Source organism: Prosopis cineraria, unplaced genomic scaffold, assembly GCF_029017545.1.
Source record: "Prosopis cineraria cultivar Desert tree isolate PC_DT_omini unplaced genomic scaffold, ASM2901754v1 PC4, whole genome shotgun sequence".
Lineage (NCBI taxonomy): Eukaryota > Viridiplantae > Streptophyta > Magnoliopsida > Fabales > Fabaceae > Prosopis > Prosopis cineraria.
The window spans coordinates 6,598,919-6,624,486 of NW_026555335.1; the positions used below are offsets into that span (position 1 = coordinate 6,598,919).

At 32.9% G+C, this 25,568-nt stretch overlaps 3 protein-coding genes across 6 annotated transcripts; 2 read left to right on the top strand and 1 right to left on the bottom strand.

Moving 5' to 3' along the window:
• The first annotated feature begins 6,064 nt into the window (after positions 1-6,064).
• Positions 6,065-8,839, top strand: LOC129309764 (auxin-responsive protein IAA31-like). Of its 3 annotated transcripts, XR_008592957.1 has the most exons (5): positions 6,065-6,550; positions 6,920-7,128; positions 7,257-7,353; positions 7,513-8,498; positions 8,600-8,839. XR_008592957.1 is itself a non-coding variant. In XM_054951472.1 (4 exons), exons 1-4 carry the CDS (start codon positions 6,297-6,299, stop codon positions 7,565-7,567), a joined length of 615 nt encoding a protein of 204 aa, XP_054807447.1. In that variant the 5' UTR covers positions 6,065-6,296; the 3' UTR covers positions 7,568-8,839. The 3 variants fall into 3 exon arrangements, 2 of the variants coding, with proteins under 2 accessions (XP_054807447.1, XP_054807448.1); XM_054951472.1 differs by having other exon boundaries at positions 7,513-8,839; XM_054951473.1 differs by having other exon boundaries at positions 6,065-6,544; positions 7,513-8,839.
• Positions 8,840-10,754: 1,915 nt separating this feature from the next.
• Positions 10,755-14,266, top strand: LOC129309378 (chromatin structure-remodeling complex protein BSH). The gene is made up of 10 exons (XM_054950942.1): positions 10,755-11,048; positions 11,136-11,224; positions 11,790-11,884; positions 12,038-12,109; positions 12,261-12,308; positions 12,400-12,483; positions 12,742-12,780; positions 12,870-12,952; positions 13,079-13,141; positions 13,738-14,266. Exons 1-10 carry the CDS (start codon positions 10,999-11,001, stop codon positions 13,835-13,837), a joined length of 723 nt encoding a protein of 240 aa, XP_054806917.1. The 5' UTR covers positions 10,755-10,998; the 3' UTR covers positions 13,838-14,266.
• Positions 14,267-17,406: 3,140 nt separating this feature from the next.
• LOC129309554 (uncharacterized) lies at positions 17,407-18,736 on the bottom strand. 2 transcript variants are annotated; one of them, XM_054951167.1, is made up of 2 exons: positions 18,223-18,736; positions 17,407-18,150 (listed from the first exon to the last, which is right to left on the bottom strand). In XM_054951167.1, exons 1-2 carry the CDS (start codon positions 18,324-18,326, stop codon positions 17,997-17,999), a joined length of 258 nt encoding a protein of 85 aa, XP_054807142.1. In that variant the 5' UTR covers positions 18,327-18,736; the 3' UTR covers positions 17,407-17,996. The 2 variants fall into 2 exon arrangements, with proteins under 2 accessions (XP_054807142.1, XP_054807141.1); XM_054951166.1 differs by having other exon boundaries at positions 17,407-18,124; positions 18,227-18,714.
• Positions 18,737-25,568: the final 6,832 nt, after the last annotated feature.

The following is a 25,568-nucleotide window of genomic DNA, read 5'->3' on the forward strand; positions in this document are numbered from 1 at the left end:
AACGCTTCTGGATTCTAATTATTATTGCAATTGAAACGTTTGCTTCTCTCCCTAAAACTCTGCAAACTGGATCTCCATCCTAATAATTTCCTCATTTGCGTTCCCTTCGTCATAATTTCCTTCCAATCTGATCTTTCGAGTCTCAGCCTACAGGCATAGCTTCATGCTGATGGGTCTCCGAAACTTAATTCTACTGAAGGCTTTTATTACTGTATAAAGAAAATACGTTGTCACTTCATGTACATGCCTGCATATAATATACTCTATCTGTTTATTTTCATTAGTCTTTCAAGTAAAAATATTCATATTACATGTATTTTTTAAAATATTTTACATCACATACAGCATTTTAAAAGCCAAATATAATAAAAATATAAAATGTGATACTGTTCCGGCTCCTATTATATGATGCCTTATAAAAGATTTTTTTAATTCTTAGGCTGTATGTGTTTGGTTTGAGAAGAAGAAAGAGGGAAAAGGAGGCAGGGATTTAATAAACCTAACTTTGTTTGATTTAGGAAGGCGGGAATTAAAAATAAGTTAACAATTTTATTTTTATCAAATTTAACTTAATTTTTATTTTTGCTTTGAAAAAAATTGTTATATTAGAATTTATTAAAATTTTATTTTAAGAGTATAAACCTATATTAATAAAAAATTTGAAGAAGAAATTACATTTTATCAGTGAGTCTAGTGAAAAATATAAAATTTTATACATAAAAAAATATATATTACTTTTTGTAAGGTGGTAAAATTATTTCATTATAAAGAAAGAAGGAGAGAAAGATAATAGCTAATCTTTTAATATCAAAAATAATTTAAATTATTTTAATTATTGTCCATCTCTCCCACCCCCTCCAAAAAAACTTTCAAATTAAAAGGGAGGGTTAAGAGGAGAGGAGAAGGGGAGTTACTCCTCTCTTTTTAATTTTTTAGATAGTGTTTGGTTGGAGGGGAGGGAAGAAGAAAAAACTAAAACCCCTCCCTAAATTGAGGGAATCCTTCCTCTCCTCCCTTCTCCCTATTTCTTCTCCTCCTTTCCAATCAAACAAAGCTTTAATCAAACAAGAGGTTTTCCTTCCCTCCCATATTAATCACTAACTAAACAAGGGAAAGGAGCAACTTTCCTCCCTTTTCCTTCCAAAAAACTTCCAATCAAACACATTAATATAAGAAACTTGATGGGATATTAATATATATTTTCAATGTTACATCTATTTAATCTCATTGAATATGAAGGAGAATGTTATGTAAATTTAAATTATTTTATTTAAATAAGGATAAGATTGGAAGTTTATTCTATTTTGAAAAAATTAATAACTTAATTAACCACCTCTCTTTAGTTTCAATGAAATAGTTAGAGATATCTTATAATACTTCCTTTGGACCAAAATATATATAGGGCATAATGGGAACCAATTCAGAGTATAAAAAAATGCCAGCTAAAATATTGCTCACTCCATCCTTATATATTAGATGTTTTTAATCGAATTTTCCAAAACTAATAAAAATTAATTATTTAAAAAAAGTATAGCAACATTTTATTTTACTCCTAATTATTGTAAATAAAAAAATAAATCTCTTTTTTTAAAGTAAGTTGATGAGAGTACTTATATTTTTCTCTTTTTAATTTAATAAGGATATAATAATTCATTTATTAAAAAGTGTGCCAACAATCTCTTACATTCAAAGATAACAAAAAAAAATTCTAAAAAATCTCTTAATATAGAGACGGAAGAAGTAATTTCTTAAAAAAAATATATTTTTTTAATTTTAATCTTATTAAATACTTTACATAAATTTTTTAATAATGATAATTAAAATTATAATGCATCATTTTTTTAAATAGGTTAATGAATGAAGTAGGGATGTATAGTTAACAAATAATTATAAAAGTTAATTAATATCTTATATTTTAAATTAAATAAAATTTTTAAAAAATATTTTATATTATAATACGGAGGGAGTATTGTTTTTTCCTTTTATTCCTTTATCCTAGTTGTGGATACATTCTATAATGAATAAGAAATACATTTATATAAATATTTAAATTAAATGTTATATTTAGGATAGGAGGGGAGTAATTAATTAGATCCACGCAAATATTCGGTTGGCGCTTCATGCAATAACACTATTAATATTAATCATGTCCTTGGGGGACTCCTAGCCGAAGAACGCCACGTGGGCATATTTGTCCCCTATGCTATGTCCTTAAAATGATTAGGATTTAGTACTATATATAGGAGTAAGTGAAAAGCGAGAATTTTGGGGGGGGGGGGGGGAATTGAGTGAAAAGATAAAGAAGGTGGGGGGAGAGAGAGAGAGACAGCAGTGTCTGGTCTGCAACAAATTCCAAAGGCCTCACTGTTACTTGACATCATGTTTGTTTGTCGTGCCTCCTATCCATTTCACTCCAATTAATTGGTTTGTTGAGTCATAAATTCCATTTCAGTGATTTCACCCTCCCTTAATCACTCTCTCCGCACTTTTACCAGCGAGGAAAGAATATTAAAGGAGTAAATTTCTTATCTTAATAATAATAACGATAATTGTTAGGAATGGAGAGAAGAGTAAGATTAATGAAACAACATCACATCTTGATTAAAAAATTTAAAACTCAAGTTTATGATATTTTTTTTTATTATATATTAATTATTAAACATAAATTTATCTGGAACTTTCAGCTCACATCGTCTTCTGTCCACTCATATTTAAATAACCTAATAATAACAAATTATTATTATTTTCAACTTTACTTCAACTTGGTCTTAAAAAGTTTCCAAACTTCATATTACATAATGAAGAGTGAGTGTAGTGCAGCATACTTATTAAAATGGATGCGGTTGTTGTTGAGGATGAAGATGGAGGAGGGAGAGATGAGAAAGTAGTTGGAAGTGGAAAAAGAAAAGAGGCGAGAGAGCGAGGGAGTGGTGTGTCCAGATTTGAAATGCAAAGCGGAGAAATTAATGAAGGGATTGAACGCAAATCCCACATTGCCTCATGAGGCTAAACATATTTGTTACCCTGCCATGCTAATCTCGTCCTTCTCGCCCCACCAATTTATTAATTATATCCATTTCATTCATCTCAACCTACTCACTCACTCCCTTCACTCCCACATTCAATCGCATTTAATTATATATAAGGTATTTTTTTTTCAGTTAAACCTGGTCCAAAATGGAAGATATTTAATACTTTTTTCAAATTATTTTCTTGGGCACAAGAAATATAACATGATTAAACACTTATTGCCACTCTTCATTGAAGCTAGAAAATAACTATTCCTATTGATACGTGAAATATAATTAAAAGTGTTTTATAATTTAAATTTTTAAAGTGTTTAGAGAGAGAGAGTATTTTTTAAAATGACCTGTTTAGTAAAGATAAATTATATTTTTTTTCCTTTTTCAGACCATCTCAATATTTTTAACTATTTTTAATTGATTACAGTGGACTAGTTAAAGTAATTAACAGTGAGGAGCTAATGTCAGTATCAGAGTGCTGCAGCATTGGAAAAGTTAAATATGAAGGAATAGCCATAAAAGGGTCCAACCTGTGGGGAGTCAAGACTTGTACGTGTTCCATTTAACGTGTTTGGACAATACACACTTTTTCTCACCAGACAACCCACTTTCCCTCTCTTCCTTCCTCTTAATTTTTTGCCATTGTTTTCATCTTTTTAGGTAACCCGCTAATACTCATCTCACCATTCTCTCCGTTAATCTCACTTGTTCATTGGAAAGTGCATATTCTGTAACAATATCCTTCTGTTAATAATGTGCCATTACCTCAAAGCAATGGAAATCCATGAAAAATAAGTTTTTCTTTTAACATTAATTTGAGTCCCTTTAGATACCTTTTTAATTTCAAGTGATCAGAAATATCAATTTTTATTGGGCAAAAGAACAACAATATTTATGAAGTTGTTGATCACGAGTTTTCAATACTTAAGAGTGAGAAAAAATACATGAGTGTATATAATATTATTTGAGTGAGTGTAAGGATGACTAATTCATTAATTCACTTCCATTTCATTAATTCGTGATATTAAATACTGATTGTGTTTGCTACCCGTTAACTGCTCTGACTTGTCACCTGACAATGCTGACACCTAGACAATCTCTGCATCTTCTTCTTCTTCTTCTTCCTTTCACCCTCTGCAATTGTGCAACTCTTACAGGGCACCCTTTCCAATCTTGTGAACCTTAATGGTGAAGAATAGCAGGAAAAAAACAGACATTCAGAGCCCCATCCTACACCAAAACCACAACCAGCACCCAAACCTGAAAACACAAATTCACGATTAAATAAAAACTAAAGACTCAGAATTTACAGAAATTTGATACCCAAAACCACAAATGAAACTCCCAGGTAATTAAGGCATGCCAAATCCAACGTTAGTGCCAATGAAATTTGTAAGAACCATGTCTTTCTGAGAACAGCTCAAGCAAAAGCACTGAGTGGAATTTGAAGGGTTGATAGAAGTCTCTCAAACAGTGTGCATTATGACACACTAAAGCCTATTCTTTTCCTGCCCATGTAAAATGGACTTAGATATTGGGTTCGAATCCTGAACAATGGCGGCGATGCACGGAAAGAGAGAGAGAGAGTGATTAAGAGTGAGATTGTCCATCTTAGTAAGTCAGAGTAATCAATATTGGCAAGTGATAAGCATATTTAGCTTTTAATATTAAAAATTAACAAATGTTAAATTAAATTAATAATTTAATTACTTTCACACCAACTTGAATAGTATTATGAATGCTTATATATATTTTTTATTTTAAAATACCTCTCAATTAATAACTTTGTTAATATTGTTGCCTTTTTGCTCATTCTTTTTTTCTATGTTCATTATCATTACACACACATTTTATTTATATACAAAAACTATTTCCTCTTACATTCTCATCCAATTTTCCGTTTTTCTTTAGAATTTTGCAAACTAGACAATTAGACAAACTCTCACTGGTTACAAGTTACGTAACTATTACGACACGGTGCAATTAAGATTTAAGAACCTTTGCATCGCCTTATTGACACTACCACGAGTGGGAATAATTGTTTTCAGTTTTTAAATATTAGCTCAATGCTTTCTCGTGAAAATGAAAAAAGCTCGATGCCTATACTGACCTTGTGATAATAAAAACACGTATCAATTCAGTATTTATGTATTGGTGTTTGTTAAAATTAAGATCCAGATATCACAATATATATCGTATTATATTTAAGTATTTAAAAATTAAAATATGTTTTCTTTGAATGAAATAGAAAGAAATTAAACGATAAGTAATTTTTTTTAGCTGGAAAAATAGACTTTGATCTTTGAATGATCATTTAGTGAGCAAGCTTTCATTTTTCTGGTCGAACAAAAAAGAAAGCTTTTATTTCATGCTAATATAATTAATTATTTTATGTTAAGAATTTAAATTTCTCAAATGTGAAATTTAAATTGCTCAAATGTGAAATTTAAAAATAATTTCACGAATATGTATAGAGGAAAAGGATCTGACGTACCAACAAAAATAATGTTGTCATCCCAGACAACAACCTCTCAAGCAAGAAAAAAGGTTTAATATTGAACAAGTTACATTGGATTATCATATATAACTAAGAATCATAGTATTTTAAAGAACATGTTTAAATTAGTATGAGAAAGGGCACTTTCATCAACACATTACTTTTCGCATGATTTGAGTTTGTTGTTTTATTATAATTCATTATCATACATGGTGTGCATGTCCTCTGTGTTCCTCAGACAAACCATTGGCTCTTTCTCATCGCCTTTGAAATTCACAAAAATGATGTGAGCCAAGTGTCACGCAAGGAAAATTAAAATAAAACATGAACAATGCCTTAAAAAAAAAACCAGTAAACTATTTTAAATAATAAAAAAAATAAAGCAGATTTCTAGGTTTCCAACCAACATAAACTTTCTAGAAAATTAATTAATTAAAGAGGCCTTGTGGACTTGTCGCCCACCCTCAGGGCAAATCAAACCCAACAAAAGAACTCTATTCAATCTCTGACTCGCTTGCCCTTCTGCCCTCCTCTCTCCCTCCCTCCCTCCCACACATCTCTGAATGTTTAAAGAAGCTTGTCTAGCCAACAGGATTAATCAATTTAGAACCTTTTCCCATAATCTAGATTTGTTTTTCAAATACTCTGTTATTAATATGAAACAATGCTAGTAATGAGGATTTCATTTACTGTATTTGCGCCCGTTGTGAGTATATATAGGCCAGTGTGGTGGCTTTTTATTTTTCAGTGTTGATCAGTTTTTGGTTGATTGGAAGATGAGAACAGGAGAACAAGTCGATGGCCAGCAAACCCAGTCATCATCGTCATCTTCTTCTTCAATTGATAGCAGTAATTACCCTTGTGGGACTGCGAAACCTGCAGCTTCTTCTTCTCACTCTTCCTCTTCGTGTCTCTCAAGTGTTTGTGGAAATACCAGTAGTTCCAGAACTGATTTGATCACTGACCTGAGACTTGGTCTTACCATTTCTCCTTCTCAACCTGGCTTTTCCAATTCAAATCCCAGGTCACGGTACTTTAGCCATTACCCTATTCTCTCGTAATGTGAAATAATTCAACTCGTTTGGTGCTCAAAGCTTGGCAACTTATGGGGTTCTTTTCCTGAGCTACTATGTTGTCTCTGTTACTCTGTATATAAAACCATGATCGGTGAATGATCTTTTGTGTCCGTACATGTGAGGTTCTGTTGTGGAATTGGCCTCTTCTGAAGCTAAAAGCTTGTGAATTTCATTGTTTTTCGTTTCCCCTCTTTGTTGTGCTATTGTTTACTGTAGACTTCTCTTTTTCTTGACCTGAAAGCGTGAGAATTTCATGGGTTTTCTTGTCTCAGTGCGTGTTAAATTCTGACGCAGAAATGAACTCTTGTGGATTTGTGTTCCAGGAATCATACTTCAGATTGGCCTCCAATCAAGTCCATACTGAGAAGCACTCTTGTGGAGAAACAAAACCAGTGGAGCGAAGGGCCTTCCTTATTTGTCAAAGTGTACATGGAAGGCATACCCATTGGTAGAAAATTGAACCTTCTGGCACACCATAGTTATGATGGGCTTGTCAGAGCTCTAGGTCACATGTTCAGGACCACCATTCTCTGTAAGCACTAATGGAAACCCTCATTGATTACAATCTTCCTCCTCCTCCTCTGCAGATTCTTCTTTCTTTTGTAATCTGTGACATCATGTTTAGATCAAGGAAGTTTTTCATTTCCTTTCTTCTTTCAGGCCCCAATTCCCAAGCACTTCATTCTGGAAATTTTCATGTGTTAACTTACGAGGATCAAGAAGGAGACTGGATGATGGTTGGAGATGTGCCTTGGGAGTAAGTGATATATCTCAAAATTAAACTCAAACACTGGCTTTGATCTTCTTTTTGGAAAAGGATTTTTCTTGTTCAAGCTAAGCCTGTCAATTTAATATGGTGAAGCCCCTTGAATCAAATGTGACAAACACTGATTATTTCTTAATGCATTCATCACAGGATGTTCTTGACTAGTGTGAAAAGGCTGAAGATCACCAGAGCAGACAGATGCTAGCTAATCTAATCCATAAAACTCTTTCTTCCCACAAGTTTCTCCTCAATTTTTACTGTCCATAGTCCCATACATTTTTGTCTTGGTTAATGGGTGGGCTAAAAAAGAAAAAGTAGAGTTTTCCCGGAAAAACCAGTAGTTTCCAACTTCCCATGATTAAAATCACATATGATATGATAGTTATATAAACCAAGATCATAGATGTGTATAGTATCTCCCTGAAGTGCATAATTAAGTGTTTATGACTAATGAGACTCTTTCATGTTGAAGAATTTTGAGCTCTTGTACTGGTTCAATTTTATTCTGTAGTCACTCATTAAATTTATTCCATTCATCTCAGTATGTTCTTGAAACAGAAGAGAAAATTCTTTAAATCACATAATGCACAAGAAGAGCTTCCTCAGAAGCACACTATACATGCGTGTTCTAATATGTACAGTTTTTTAAGATTAAAGAGTCTCCAAAATGGAGGTCCACCCAGTACTCATTACACTGCTACAAGTTGCTGTAAATACTGTAAATTCAATATATCATCTGTCCAAATCTTTCCAGTGCAGTTTAAATGAACAGCTCTGCTGAACACAATTTAGTTTTAAAATTTCAAACCAAACCGCACTATTCACGAGCCATGAATGTGTTATTTAATAGACTTTATATAATGTGTGAGAACCGCACGCACGCACTCACTAGTTTAAATTCATAAGTAGAACCTTATTTGATGCTAATCTGATCATGTATCGCTTGATATGACTAAAAATTTATGTCACACGTCACCTGTTTGAATCAAATTTCAAGGAAGAAGAGCTGTAAGTTTCAATCTGAACTTTTGAAACAGCAGAACAGAGTTTAGGGACTTAAAATGACAACTGTATTGGAGACAAATTAAGCTTGAAAGGCAATCCGACAGGGAAAAAGAAGGAACTGGAACTCAAAAGTGTGTGCTTGATAAAAATTAAAGAAAGAAAAAGGAAAAAGAAAGGCAATATGTATATTTATATGTACCTAACTTGTGCTTTGGTTTTGCTTGCGGGTTAGGGTGTTGTTGGGGAAGAATATGATGGTGGTGGTCTCCCACACTCGTGTCAGCAACAGAGATTTTGCTTTAAGAATGTCAAGATTAGAGCAAGTCATGTCTCTAAACACGTGTGGTGCTCCCCACACAACAGTTCTGATATGTGAACTCAGTTTTGAATTTTGGTCCTGCATCTAATTTCCATTCCATATTTCACCAACTGATGGCGATGCCGTATCTGCATAATCATTTTTATTCCTTCATTTATTTTCCCAATCTCTTGTGCTTTCTATTGTTATTTTTCTCATTTGTCAACTTCAGTAATTTCTTTTTATCATTTGTCAACACCTCATGATTATTGTCTCTCCCTTTGATTTGAACTAGAGTATGTGTAACTTGCATATGGTATGTAGCTGGAAATTGCACTTTCTTTTTTCCAATATCTATATATATATATATATATATATATAAAGAAAGTAGTCAAGTAAGAAGGAGTCTTTTTTCTTTTAAAAAGATTGAATGTTTTGGGTTCAAATTTGAAATTAATTAATAATCATAAGATTATTTTTTTCAAAGAAATTGCGTCCAGTCATCATAAAAGCTGTCCTTTCATTCACTCGGAAAAAAGTTGTCCTTTCAAAATCATCTAAAGATCAATTTGTCTTGAGTTTACCCGTGAACTTACTAAAGGTAAAGGATCATTCTGCAACCAAATGAAGTTAGGATCATTCAAATTCCAATATCTCTGTTTCATAATTTTACATTATTTAGTGACACCAATTTTAATTTATTCATAGAGTTATAGTGGGGGTGGATAATGACAAAAAATATAAATAAATTCAAAATTTCTAATGGATTAAAAAACTAACCTTTTAGTCGAGAGTTATCTGTTACAGGTATGACATTTTTGGAAAGTACTATACAAATAAGAAATCAATATCATAAGAGACATATACACTTACAACTTTGGAGAATGTCTTGTGACTCTGTTTAAAACTTAGTATTTCAACAGCCAAATTTATAACTTCCATGAAAAAAAAGCGTCAAAAACAAAAAAGAAAGAAAGACACTGAACTGCATAACCCTATTCCACGCTTTAGTGGCATGGCAGTGAAATAATACAGAAAAATAAAACTCGACATTACAGAGTATCCCCTGTCTTAATATATTATTAATTGAAACATGGTAAAGACAACAATGAACTGAAACTACTATGGACAATTAATTTTTATACACACGCGTGCATGTATCAAAAAAAGAAAGCTGGAAATGACATCAAGTCTTCCAATAACTCAAGAATTTAATGACTCATGAATAATAATAACTCATAAAAGCTTATGTCAATCTAAAAATATAAAAGCTTAATAGATTGTACCTATTTATAAACTGTGTATAGTATGGCTCAAATTCCATATAATGCACAGGGCCTACTTATAGTTACGCATATAAATTTCCAAGATCTTTCATACACCTGCAATAGCAATAGAAGGGTATTTCCATGACCTCACTGCAGTGCAATTTTATGATAAAAATGATTTATATAATTACCTGTAAATAATTTTTCGGCACATTTTCCCATTTAAAATTATTGAACATTTCTCTTTTCTTTTTAGTCGAAATTTCTCTTTTTAATTCAATGAAAAAAAATCAAGTCTTGACAATTCAAATTAAATTAATCCGAGTTTAGTAAGAGACAATGATCACTCTTTTTTTTTTTTATTTGCAAATGTAGACCTCAAAATTTTATTCAAGACAAGCTGGACTCCCTCATGTTCTCGGTCAATAGCGCCCGCGCTAACATGCACACATATTATTGGTTGCCAATAGTTCATATTTTCCATAACAGAAAATAATTTTTGTTGGGCACAAAGTTTTGAGTTTGAGTACGTGTAAATATAAAAATAATTTTTGAAAAAGCTACTTCTAATTAAATTTGATAATGTTTAAATATGATTAAATCAGATGGTCTGATGTTATATTCTAATTAAATTTGATAATGTTTAAATATGATTAAATCAGATGGTCCGATCACTGATATTATATACATGGACCAGTTAGCCCAAAACGTAAAAAGATTACTCGGCCATGTCATTATGGGCTTACGTATTATTGCAAAAGTGAAACACCAAAATATAATTGAGCCCATTTACCAAAAGCATTCTCAATGGGGCCTTTGCTAGTTTCTTGCTCTGTAGGTTGACCCTCCTCGCCAGAAACTCGGTGCGGGATTCTCCGTTAATTCCCTATTTCGCTTCCCGCCTGGACGAAATTGGATGATTTTTTGGCTGAAGCTGAAAGATTTTTTCACAAATTTGAGGGCATCTCCAGCTGATTATACCGAACCCAGAGGGAATCAAGATTTCGATAGAAATAATAACAATAGTAATTAGCTGACCGCTGAAGTAGTGAAGGGGAAGCCCTGATGAAGACCCCTCCTTCTGCTTTCTACAAGATCCCCGTCAAGTTCAGAATGTAAGTTCAAACATGCTCTCCCCCCCCAACCCCCCCGCTTCTATTTCGGTGCCGGGTTATACAGCTAAACGTCGAATGGACTTGCAGCCCAACTGCTGATAATTTGGTACCTATTCGACTGGATATTGAAATTGATGGCCAGAGATATAAGGATGCTTTTACTTGGAACCCTTCTGGTAAATTCCCCATTTTTTTAGCTATGGTCACTTCCTTATCCATTATTACCCTCTTTTTTCTTTTCCATCATGACTTAGTTTCTTCTTATTATTCGAAAATAACAACAATATTAACCACCGGAATTGCTTCCTTGTGCCTTGCTGGACTAATTTTATATCGGAGCTTTGCTTTCGGCACATACGCTCTAAACTTTTATATCAGCTGCTATCTTAATATTTCTTCAGAGATGTGTACTGTAGGATATTTGTCATATCACTGATGCTGGTCATCTTACTTTTCAAGAAGCTGTAGTGTATTATGCTAAGTTGGTTTGTGACTGCCGCTGATCTTCATTGTATGGAATGTGAAGAAAACTTGTTTAGTATTTATGATTAAAGTAATGGTCATGTCTTGTGTACTATGAATTTTCCTAGTTTCAGGCCTATTTCGCCTGTTAATTCTAAATCTTAAACAAATTCTCCATGTGTGTGTATTTTGAAATGGCAATGGTATAGCAGTATGATAATATGTTTACCATGTGTTTTTACCTTCTATGAATTGATGCCCGAAATTTCCATGTTATAGATCCCGATTCAGAGGTGGTGATCTTTGCAAAAAGGACGGTTAAAGACTTAAAGTTGCCTCCGGCTTTTGTCACACAGATTGCTCAATCAATTCAAGTTATGGGATATTCAAATACTACCTTTCCTTGTCACTAGCACTTTCCAATTCTACGTGATACCTTGCTAATTTTCTACATTTTCTGTGGTTGCTTTCTATGCATGTTCCCTTCCCAAACCCTATGTTGAATATAAGTTGCACTTTTTTATCAGTCACAGCTGGCAGAATTCCGATCGTATGAAGGACAAGATATGTATGCTGGAGAAAAGATTGTCCCTATCAAGGTCTCTCTTTCTTGACTCTTTAACATTTGATCCTGCATTCATGTTATAAATGAATTCTGCTGCGCCCCAAATAAAAATAACTAGAATGCTCTTGTTCCTTTTCTTTATACTGCATGCTTATTTATATAAATATGTTGTTATTTATTGACAGCTTGATCTTCGTGTAAATCATACTCTCATAAAGGACCAGTTTCTATGGGTAAGATTGAGGCTTTGACTTCAAATCATGGAATTGTAATTTTTTTCTGCCCTCTCATGTGGTTATCTGCTTGTATGTGTCTAAATATTAGGACTTGAACAACTTTGAGAGTGATCCTGAAGAGTTTGCTAGAACCTTTTGCAAAGATATGGGTATTGAAGATCCTGAGGTTGGGGTAAGTATATCCAAGTCATCTAATATCAAACCATAATAAAATGTTACACCTCCATGTGATAGTAATTGTATCTGTTGTGGACGTAGCGGGTGAGAATTCAATTTAGAACTCCATGCCTCCTTGTGTTGAGCAAAATTTTATCCTTTCCTATTGCATTTAGCAGGATATGTAGGTTGGTGCCAAAATTATTATGCTTTCTGGGGTATGATTAAAATGATCTGATCAAAAGATGTTTCTGTTCTCATCCACGTTTTGCAGCCTGCTATTGCCTTTGCAATCAGAGAGCAACTTTATGAGGTCAGTTATTTAATTGCTTGACTGGTATACGGTGTTCCAAAGTTATATTTGATTGAGTTAACAGACTCTTAATTTATATTTATATATAGATTGCAATTCAAAGTGTAGTCTCAGCAAGAGAAAGCAGGATGAACAAGAAGGGTCGTCGGGGGTTTGAATATACTCCAGTCAGGTTTCTATTACACTCATCTAATACCTCATTTGATCTGGTGGAAGATTTTTATTTTGTGGTGAAAGATCCCATATAATGTGTGTTTCTAATCTATTATTCCGTTTGTCTATTTGTTGATCAAAACAGTAAAGGAGGTACTACAGCAGTGGACTTGGTTAAGTTATTTGGTCAGAAATCTAGTGTTATTCGGTGAGTCATTTTAAGCTCTTTGATGAAATCTAGTCACGACTCACAAGTTTACTTATTATGCTTGGTTTTAGAGGTCACTCAGTTTCTTATAAGTTATATCACTTGGACAAATTTTATGATTGTATGTCAATTTTGTTTTCTTTTTGGGCTGGCAAATGTTTGAGCGTTTTCATTTTTTCTTGTCAAGCTTTGTGGAATTGCATGCCAGTTCCTTTTACGTCTGTTTTTGTGGTGCATTCCATCTTCCACGTAATTGTATCCAATAATAGGTCTTGGTTTATTGAAATGAGAAAGACATGGGGAAACCTTGTCTTTATGGGTAGATAAATTACAAGGCAAGACATTATACTCTACTGATAACAGCCTTAGTTACAGTCAGCATGAAACCTATATGCTGCTATTATTGCAATCATGTCCTCATCAACATGTACTGGCATCCGCACAATACTTTAATCCCAACAGTTTATACACACAACCTTCCTTTTAATTGTCATGTGGATATTTTGTTTTTAAATGTGGTACTTGTGACAAGGTTGTTTAGTTAATTTTGAAATGAAATATCTGATAGACTTTGCCTGCTTCCTTGAATGCATCAGGAAAAGAAAGGAGTGGGACGTATATGAACCCATTGTGGACCTTCTGTCTAATGAGGAAGTCGATGCCCTGGAAGCAAAGGAAGAGAGAAATTTCAGGTGAGTTGGTACAGGGTTGGTCATTCCTTGTTGTCACAAGAATAGATCAAGATGCACCATTAAAAGCAATGTATATGGCCTGTGCAGGCTAAGATCCTTCTCCTCCCATTTCCCCCCTCCTATCCGGAGGAAAGAACTCTTTAGGTCCGTTTCCCACACATGTATTAATACAAAATATATTGTTGCCCGTCATACTTAGGTGATTTCTAGAATTATTAGGAGGCCCCTGCCATCTCTCTCTCTCTATCTATCCATATATTCTTGCGAACTCGAGCAGCTGCTGGATAGTAACTTGAGGTTCGTTGTAACTTGTAACCCCAGCTTGTGAAGGAGGGGCATAAAATATGGACATGTTTGGTAAGTACTCGAGTTTTTTCAGAAATCTTCGTCTACGTTTGATGGAAACCGTTTCTGAACGAGACTTCATATCTAAGATGAATGTTACAAGTTGATTACTGATAGAACAATTGTTGCCGGCTCTCCATCACACGCGGCAGCTCATGCTAAGTAATTTACTTGTCTTTTGTTTGACCCCCCGGGCTCCGGTCATGGAATAGATGAAATAAATAAAAAAAAATTGTTTAAGAATGAAATCTTATGGGAATTGTCCAGTTCATCCTTTAAAGCCATATCACATTCTGAATTAGATGAAATAAGATGAATTGGTATTTTGTAAATACACAATCATCGTAAATATATTAATTATTTTTTTTATTTTTTTATCATCAGGAAAGAACAAAAGAAAAATCTCATTCTTTCTTCAACAATTTTTGGTCTTTAGTGGACCTTTCAATAGGATTCAAACCTTGATGAAATTTTGACCATTTTTTAGAGGAAAAAAAGTGAATGTATCTTGTAAGATTTTTAAGAGATTCTTCGATTTCTTCTTCCAAATATTAATACAATAATGCTTATTAATCTCGTTACTTGGATTTGAAACCTATATGTTGATGCTTATGAAGATAGCCAAACTAATGATTAAGAGGAAATTTTTCACAAAATATTTAGTACCCATTCAATTCAAACAAAATTTTTTATTTATTTAAAAGATCTATATAATTTTATTAATATAGTTTATATGTTCAAAATTGTTTTGAACTACTCATTCGTACAAAAAACAAAAAAGAAAATAAAAAAAGAAATAATAAAAAAAATAAGTAAATAAAAAATGAAGTAGAATAATCAAATTCCAAACAAATACATTCAAACTTGATTGGAAATGATTTTTTTGATTCTTGAAGAATGAGGGGCAAAAGGATTGATTGAGAAAGATTTTTTGTTGTTATTAAAAGATTGAAGTCGATTTGTTTAAAAAAAAAAAAAGAGGATACCAATGAACTTTTATGAAATGACCTTACGGGATTTAGCGAATTATCTTAATTGTGGGATATCATTGAGAAATAGGAATTCATATTATCAAAAGATTTTCTACAATTCTTTCCAGTATAGAATGAGTCAATCATTCGCTTTGATATCTTATTGAATAAAAATAATGATATTATTCCTTTATTGATCAAGAATTTTGATTTTTGGAAGTAATCCCTTGTACTTTTCATGCATATTGGTGCCACGTGTTTATTCTCGCGTTCACATGCCTATATAAACCGCAATACGTAATCATTGAATGATGAATGAGAGATATTTTTACATGCCATATCAATTCCAAGGCCCCTTGGGCTGTTAAGCCAGTACGAGCATGTATATTTTAAATTATATGAAATGCTTAAGAGTCTGTCATATTCTGTTGTTTGTACCCATGTCGAGTTGCATATTACTCATTGTCGTTGTTTGAACGTGGTGGTACTACCGTGGTGTGCTTTCTGGTTTAGATTTGTCGACGATGATAAGCTTGGTTGTGTCTCTCATTCAAGTTCTATTTGTTTCCCTTCCAATTTTCAAGCTTTAGACAAATTCGGAGTAGTTTCATTTCACCTGCCAGACACTGTAATTCTGAGGTGGGAATCAGGGGTCATGTGAATTTACCTACACAGCACATTTTCCGCACAACTCAAGCAATCTAAATGTGACTGTATTGAAGCCCAGGTGGGTCCACCTGAAAGGATTCCAGTGGGATCAGGGAAACTCAGCTATATTCACATGTCTTCAGTTCCCTTCACTAGTGTCCAACTTTAGACATGAAACTTGGTCCTACCTCTATCATCATCATTCATCACAGGAGAAACAGAATCTTTTTTACCAATCCTTGGCGGCAGACTTGTTGAAACCGAAGTTGAAAAATTCAACCAGCCTATCCTGTTTAATGACGGTCCAAGCCGTATAACATTTACACTCACAGGCAATGAATCAATAATAATCAATGGATGCATGCACATTTTTATTCTTAAATAATTTTTTAAAGTATACTTAACATCCTAAATTATTGGCAAAAGCAAATTTACCTTTAATATAATTAAAATAGAACATTTTTTATTCTTGCTGTTAAATTTCTTAATGGTCAACGTTGAAGTTTTAGTTAATATTTTTTAATAATCAACATCAGGAATTTGACGACAAATGCCAAAAAATGTTATGTTTTAATTACTTTAAAGTAAAATTACTCCTATTAATAGTTTAGGAAATTTGGTGCTTCTCAAATAATATCTCATGAGCAAAAATTTATCTTTACCTATAATAAATGAGGCCACTTGAAAGAGTGGGTTAAACTAGACAAGCCATAGCTCTATTAACCATTGTAATTTTAAGATTTGTAAAGATATTATCTGTGACACTAAAAGGAACTCGATAAAGGATTTCCCTATATTTCTTGATTATTTTCTTAGCATTGAGATTGGGTTTTTGGATATCTTTGAAAACTTTAGCGGAATATTAAAATCTATAAGGTGAATATCTAGACTAACTTTCTTGATGCTCTCACACTTATTTATAACTAAATTCTCCTTCAATTATCTCCTTTACGATACAATCTAAAAAATTAGAAATTTCATTATGCAAAAACAAAGTTGTTACCTTTAACAATGCTTTTAGAGATACAAATAAATATACTGGTTAACTCATAAGGCGTCTTAGGACTCTCTTGACATCACTATTTTGGATTTTTTAACTTTTAGTATATAACAACTAGTTAACTTCTGACCCTACCTAATTTTGTCGCCTTCTTGCATTATTTTCTGTGGCCATCAATTAAAAAAATAATAATAAATTACGTTCTTAATATGATGACGAGTTTCCTTAAATACATAATGCTAAGTTATTCACGAATAAGGCTGAACTGAGCATTGCGTAGCTTTCAAAGTAACCGGGCAAGTTGTCGGTTTTTTTTTTTTTGTCATTCAATTAGAACCGGACCCGTCTTTTTTGACCCCGTTTTCTGGTAAACACGGACCCGTCCTTTTCATTCCATGAAGGGAGGGACCCAAAAAATAAAATATCCTTCATTATGTGGCGAATATCACTCTTGGACTTCGAGTCGGGCCAGCAAATGCTTTTTATCAAGATTTTAAACGGACCATTTAATCTACTTTATCCCGTGGATTTACGATTGTCTTTGGATCCTTTTACGTGTGAAGCATAAACAAGAGTAACACTGTACCATTTGCATTTGCTCAAATTAAGTAACACTCAAAGTTACTAATGACTGGGTCAACGAGATCATGGAAGAACAAAAAGCTTGAGCATTTCAAGGCATTTCACGAGGAAAATAATCACGTCAACGTCACCTAAACAGTACAATATTCATTTCAATCATGCGTGGTGGGATCCCATGGAATCCTATCTTTCTTCTTCCCATAGACCATACACAGGAGATAAGGCAGAGATAGAAGAAAGCAGATATAGAAGGAAACAAATTAGAAAAAAGAACAAAAAAAAAAAATCTAGTTTTCAATTGAAGGAAAAAAAAAAATCTCACCATGATTTTTGTTTATCAATCATGGGGATTCCCTATATTGAACATCTTGAGAAAATTGCAGATGGAGACTGCCTCCTACCCATGAACACCAGAACATCAATCTTTCCTTTTTCTTCTTTTATTTGCTCCCAATATTTACAGAGAAAAGTGCATTCATACCACATTCAAAAGCTAGTTATGGAGTTAGCTTGAAGAAGTTAGTATGATGCAACTTATGACCTAAACATCAGCACACTAAAACGTCTGCTAATTGGCGGGCGGGAATTGGTTATTATGGGTAGGATCATCACAGAGATCAGGAAGAGCTGATATTGCAGGAAGAAGTGGACTTGGACTTGTCCAGAATAGACCACATGACTTGGACATCTTCATAACCACAAGCCATCACTTCACCGTGAAGATCCGTTCCTCTGTTCTCTTGCTCTGCAGCAAAACCACACCCCAAATCACTCAACAACACGAAACAACATACGTACATACATGTACAGCATGTTAAGATCATGAAGCACAGACACAATCACAGACCTGATTGAGACTTCTTGGGATGTTCCCTTGGAGGCTGGTGATTGAAGAAAGTGCAAGCCTTTTTGAATGGGGTTGTGATGGTCTTCTTCCAAGAGGCCATGAGGTAGGTCAGTGAAGAGGATGATAGAGTCCCAGGTGGAATAGGGTATGGGAGAAGGGTGTGTGTGTGTTGTAGGGCTTATATGTGTGGGAGGCAGAGCAAGCTGTGAAGGAGAAGAGAAAGGCAAGATCCGGGAGATGAGGCCCTTTCCTTTCCTTTGCCCTTTATATTGGGTTTCCTTATCTCCCCCTGAGCCTAAGCACATGCTCCACAGTCCCACACCCTCTTGTTCCACGTGATCTCTTTTTCTCGCTCCTCGGTCCTACACATCTGATAAGATCACATTCTACAACGCAAGAGCCTATTAGAAGAGAAGATTAATCTCGGAGAGATTATTGAAGAAATGGGATTGTGGAGTGAAGGGGGAAATAAAGGGAACACGTGGAGTGCAGCACTCTACTCTGTTGGTTTGGCTGTTGAGGTGAGCTCGCAGGGCTGATGTCATGGCATTAGAATTGGCAGAAGCATGTGATGGGCTCTCAGTCTAAAAAATGCTCATGTTCTTGGGCGATGATGCAACGTGCACCAGCCCTGAATCCCCCAGCATCTTCCCCACTATCCCCTTCTCTCTTGTTCCCTCTCTTTTCATTACATTGGGCCCCTCATGTTATCCCTGGAATCTCAGATAGCTCCTTTAAAATTTACATATGTACAGAATGTAAAACAAGTCATACTGTTTATGATTTACAAATAATGCATTCTTTTGTATGTATATTGATACTGATTCATGATTGAGGTTCCAGCTTCCAAATTCTGGTTTGCTCATAACATCTTGAAACCAAACACACTGTAGTACAAGGGTTGGCATATAAATGCCTCTAAATCTTGTTCGTGAATCATTCAGATGAAAACGCAAATCATAACAAGTAGAGGTAATTTTTTTTGTAGCACCTGGCCTAGGTAGATTTTGGTTCCTTTCCTTTAGGATGCTTTCTTCTTAGGACTAAAACTCTTTTTTTTTTTTTTTTGACCTGAGCTAAAACTCAATTAAACACACATATAGGGTAATGTGTGAGAATGTGAAGGGACGGGGAATGTGGCTTGGATTGTAATGATAGGTTGACAAAGACATGGAATGGTAGGGGAGGGACCATTGTGTTGTGATAATGATATTGTTTATTACTATTATTATTGATTAAAGATCCTGTACTATATTGTTAGCTTCCCAATACAGCTTCCTTGGATTTTCAACTCTGTGTTCCATCACTCGTCTCAACAATTTAATCAATGTATTCTATTCCCTGCCTCATTAAAATATCAGTATGCCACATGCTTGCTTGTAACTTGTAACCAAACTAATCCACACTTCCAATATTATCATCATTATCTTTTTGGAAATTTCAACCCTCCTCGTATACACAGACATTATCGTCTTCTTTTCTCTTGTATTTATTATTTAAAATAATATAATTTTTAGTTACTACACTTTCTCCCGGTCATTAATTTAGTCTTTGAACTTTAACTTTATTTTTTAATCACAATCTTTAAATTTAATTAACTTAATATAATTCAGTTATTATAATTTATCAAGTTAAGAAAGTATAGGGATTGAGTTAAAAAAAAAAATTATAAATATGACATTGTTTTAAGTAAAAAAAAATTACATGAATTGAATTATTTTAATTCAAAATTTTGGAACTGAATGGATAATTGAATAAAAGCTATATTTTTCTCATTATTTTTATGATATAAGTATTTCTCTCAGTCAAAACAAATGAAGCTCCTATTTTATAAACCTAGTCACTCAACTTTTATTCATCCCCTTTATTATTTATAGAATAAGAAAAATAATTGGAATTGTATTTTAAGTTATTATTGGAGGAGTAATTAAAATTATTTATTCCCTTTCACATGCAATGTTGTGCGTGACAACCGAAGGGTGGCGATAAAATAATAGTTTCCACTTGCATGGATGAAATAATTTGATTTCTTTAAAGATGAAATGAAATAATTGGAGGGTTGCTTTCACATGCGCTGTGCTCAAAAATGCATGTTTCGGAATTTTATCGATCGCTACTTTTAATTTTTCTGTTAGTACATATCTGTACTGTACGTGTATGCCCTTATTATATAATTACCATTTTTTTTCCCTAACATTATTATGTATGTTAATTTCCGCTCCATTCTAAAAATGTTTATATATGAATCTTGACTTGCTATGATTGATGTAGAATATTCAGAGGTACTTTGGCATACGATTCCATTTATATACTTTCAAGCCATGTTCATTGGTATTCACTCCAATAATTAATTGTTGTTGCATGGTAGGCTTTTATAGAATCACTAGTAATTAAACTGAATCACTTTCACTTACCTATAGTACAAACAGTTGTACCATAATTTAATCAATGTCGGGCCTCATTTTCTTAAAATATATATTATTTTCAGACTTATTTATAGTTTGAAAAAAATTGCTAAAATAAACCTCAACACAAATTTAATTATGCTAAGGTATCTGGGAACTATTGACCAGAATGACTTGGAGTTGGGACTTGGGACTTTGTCACGGAACTGCTTGCTGAAATGAACACTCTTGAAATCATGGATCTTACATCTTCAACATCCTTTGTCGCCATCGTTGTCGAAATTATGGAGCTAAAGCCACCAAAGCGACCAAATGGGAACTGGAGAGGAATGGGAGGAAGATTTGATTTGATTAAGAGTAACTTAATCATTTAGAAGGACCTTGGGCTTTCTATAAATTGCAGGTACCTTAGCATGGTAAAATTTCTAGTGGGGGATTTTATGGCAAATTTTTTTATAATTTTCACTATTATTTATTTTTTTTATAAATAAGCTTGGAAATAATAGTATGTGTGCATCAAACCTAAACAATTTACCAAAAAAAGAAAAAAGAAAAAAAATACAACATGAAGTACTCCCTTCTCTCCTTTTTTTTTTTTTAATAAAGTTATTATATTCCATGATCTTTACTATGAAATTCTTGACATACTAAAACATTAACTTTTACCCTCTAAATATGTTTAACTTTGGTGTATATATCTAAAGGACCTCACAATAAAAATTAGAGCAAGCATAAGTATAGTTATCTCACTCTAACTTGTTATTTGGCAACTACAATATTTTTTTTAGAACTGTGCAATCAATCAGAATAGTCAGGTTGAGCACTAGGCTATGATCAATCTTAGCCATACCTTACCCTACTCTACCCAAAAATATGAATATATTTTATTTTTTAAATTGTTTAAACTTTATTTATTTTAATTTTTTTTTGATTATATTCATTTTATGTTTATTATGGTTTTTTTGTGATTTCAATTTTTCTAATCTTTTTAAATATTTAACATTAAATTTTTTTACTTTGTATCATATAAAAGTAATGACTAATTGTTAATTATGTGTAATTTAAAAAATTATTACTTTAAATTATAACATTAATTCTATAAACAATTCATTTCAAATAATTATAATTATATTTTTTTTAGTTGATAAAATTATTTTTATATTTTTAAAATAATTTTTGAACATTGGGCCAAACTTGGCCCGAACTTTCGAGCAACCCAATGCTCCAATATGCACATCAAGTAGGGGTGGAGCTCAGTCCGGCCCCAACTCATGTTTATCACTAATTTCTTGAACGCACCGTTCTAAATTATTGAATTAACATGGAATGACCCAATCCATATATGCATATGTGCGCTATGGGTATATGCAATTTGAGGATCACGAGAACACGATCATGTTGTCTCTCTTGGAGAAGGGGGATTTGTCTCCACATTAGCATTTGGGTATGGTGTTCTCTCTTGTCTATTATCTATCCTTTATTAGTCATATTTTATCGAAATAGTAATGAAATTCACACCTCAATTTTCAAAATAACTTTCTGTTTTAGCGTAATCAATCGATTAAATATATTATTATATTTTTAATTTCTTAAATAAGGGTTTTTGCACAGGGGCATCACCCAACTTAGATGCAGATTAGTCAATAATGCTGAATATTGAATGCTGTGTTATTACCAAAAACTTGAGTCGTTAAAACAAAGAAATAAAATGTCTTCTTATGATGTACTCTCTTTATTAAAAAATATAAGATATTTTTAATTGAATCTCATCCTCCAATAAAGTAGTTACTTGTCTTCAAATTAACTCTATTTTTTCATACGTACCTCTATTTATACCCTAAAATAAATATAAAGTAATTTATTTAATAAAGGCACTTTAAAGAAATTATTCTTGAACATTTGATCTCACAAAAAATGACATTTTTTAAAGGGAGAGAGTAATTTTTTTTAAAATTTTGGATTACTGGTATTCGTATACGAATAACTGGTTGATTGAATTATGCGATGAGAATTTAATGCAAAAATATCAAAATATATTCAATAACTTTTCCAAACTGAATATTCCAAAAGTGTTTTTATTCAACTAAACTTATGGCACTAGAGTTTTTATTTAGCGGCTCCCTTATAAAATGGGAGAAAAAATCAAGGGGTGTGAACTTGATGCCACTTGTACAGATATTAATATCATAATTAAAGCCAGGGTTAGGAAAAAGTGTAAAGTCTGTAATATTATATTTTTTATGGTATTTCAGGACAGTGGAGTTAAAAAAACATATAGCCTCACCAAACAAAGCAACAGAGATTAATTATTTTATTTTATGCCAAACGATGGTGTTTGAAAATTCTGATTCTTCACTCAATGCTGAGAACCCTAACTTTAATTAATTATTCACTTGCTTTTATGCCAACTTGAATTGAATTGGCATCAACAGGTGTATAAAAGGAAACCACAAACACACAACTAATTTTTGCCCAAATATTTTGGATGATTTTTTTCTTTTGAACAAATGATATTTTGTATGATTTAATCTGGCACCATTTTGTATTGGTTAAGAAGAAAAATTTGCGTGATTAATGAGAGAGGATATTTTAGGCTTCTGCCCAATTCAACACTTTATCTCGTTATGGGCCAAGCCCAATATCATTTGTATGGTAAAGTAAGCCGAGGCCCAATTTATCAGACACCGTCCCATTACCCTTATGACGTAGGCGTATTTTTTTATGTAGAAAATAAACTCTCTTTTTATATATGGAATAAAATAAATAAATAAATAATATAATTTTCGGAGGATCCCATCAGAATTATGACATAAAATAGTGTCAAAGAGACAGAAAAAGATTACATGAAGTAACCCAACAATTGATAGTGCTTCACAGTTTATTAATTGTTAATTAAAATTAAATTAGGTGAATAAATATATTACTCATTGACAGATTATTCCATTCAAACTTGATCCTCTTTCCAAGTTGGAATTAATGGTCACCCTTCTATTCTAATTCATGGTGTCTTGGTCAAATCCACCATTAATTTTCTTCATTATAATGCATATAACATTAACATTAACAGTTTTATATAATAATAATGTTATTTAGACCTTAGAAAAGTAACAAGTTCCATTAAATTTTAAAAACGTACCACCACGGTAAACCTTTCATACGCATGGCTGAATTCGAAAGATTTATAAATCATGAACAGACTAAATTCAAATTGAATTATTTAATATTTTTTAAAATTTTTAAAAGATTAAAGTAGATATCAGAAACGAAATAAAAATACGTATAAATTTGATAACATATATATAATTTGCTTTATTATTAGCGGGTCTTGCCTCTGGTCGAGGAAAATCACGTGGTTGTTAATGTCTTCCAGGCAACCACAGAATATTTAGAATTAGGACCTGTAATATTAATAAACAACTAAGAGAGGTTTATTTATGATAATAAAGAAAAGACTAATATTCGCGCTACGCAACTAATTTGATTCATTCATTATTTTGAAACCTTAGAAACTGGCAACAAAAATTCAAATTCAAAGTGGAGAAGTCAAAGGTGGAAAGAAGAGGGTTACCTAAACCACCACTTTGCTTCACAACAAATACATACAAATATATATATATATATATATATCCAAATACAGGGAGTCACCACTAGTTCATATTTTTCATAAAAGAATATAACTTTTTTTGGGTATAAATTAGCCTTAAAGGATACATAAGTACTGTAAGTAAAAAATATTAATATCTGGTGCTTGCATAACCTAGGACAGCCATGAGTTTGACCCAATGATTAGCATTTTCTTCCTCTGCTATTGAAATTGCAGAATTACAATATTTAAATTGAAGCAAAAGAGATAAAAGTAAAAACCTTTCTTATCTAAAGAATCCCGAAAAAATCTGCTTCTTTTTAACCACTTGAGGTTGAAGACATGTCTTCTTTGTCCTTCTCCCAAAATTGGCAAACATTTTACAGCTAAGATCCATTCAACTTTGGCTTCTTGCAGTACTTAGCTTGCTCTTTAGAAGCATCCAATTCAGCTTCTTCTTCACTTGTTCACTATATATATCCCACGAGATTTAACTCTTAGCTGCAACAATTCTAAAAACCAGAAAAGTCACTTACCCAGTTGATTGAAAATGCTCTTAGCCTTCAGTATAGTGCATTATAAAACTCAGACAGCATATATATATATATATTATATTTGTATGTATAGAGGACTTTGCATCACTTCACAAACATGTAGATATATTTAGTATCAGTACTTGTAAGTCTGTCCTGAAGCTGATAACTCCAAATCAGATTCCTCTAGTCATGTCTACAGAGGGATAATGCTTTTCTGGTTTCACTCCAGCTCACTGGCTCCCTCAAAAGAGTATGTGTGTCCACCAAATGTTCGTACAAAATGCTTGCCTTACAGGGAAAAGGCGAAACTTTCCCTAGCTTGCTATGCCGCATGTATTTTCAGATAGATCCTGTTTCACAAAGTCTAATAATAAATCAAATTACTCATCAAGATGTACGTATAGTATGTTGAACTTGAAGGTGGATTTATTGGTAAGTGTTCGTAACATGTTGAATGTTTCTCAGTTCATGAAATGAATCAATTAATTAATGTCATAGATGAGTTTAACTTGCATCCTTGTAGAATCCATAGCTGTTAAGATGATAGAGTATTAATCCTATGGTACATGCAAGAGTAGGTAGAATTCACAACCTACTAGATCTCTCTCTCTCTCTCTCTCTCTCTCTCTCTCTCTCTCTCTCTCTCTCTCGATTTAGAGAGATGGGTTCGAACTCGCAGGCTGCCACTTCCAGGAGAGATTTCATACCACTAATTAACAAGGCCATTGACACTTACTAGATTTCTTTAACTTGAGCAGAGAGTATTAAAAAAAAAAAATTGAAAGAGTCGAGAGAATGCATGGGAAAAAGTGACTCAT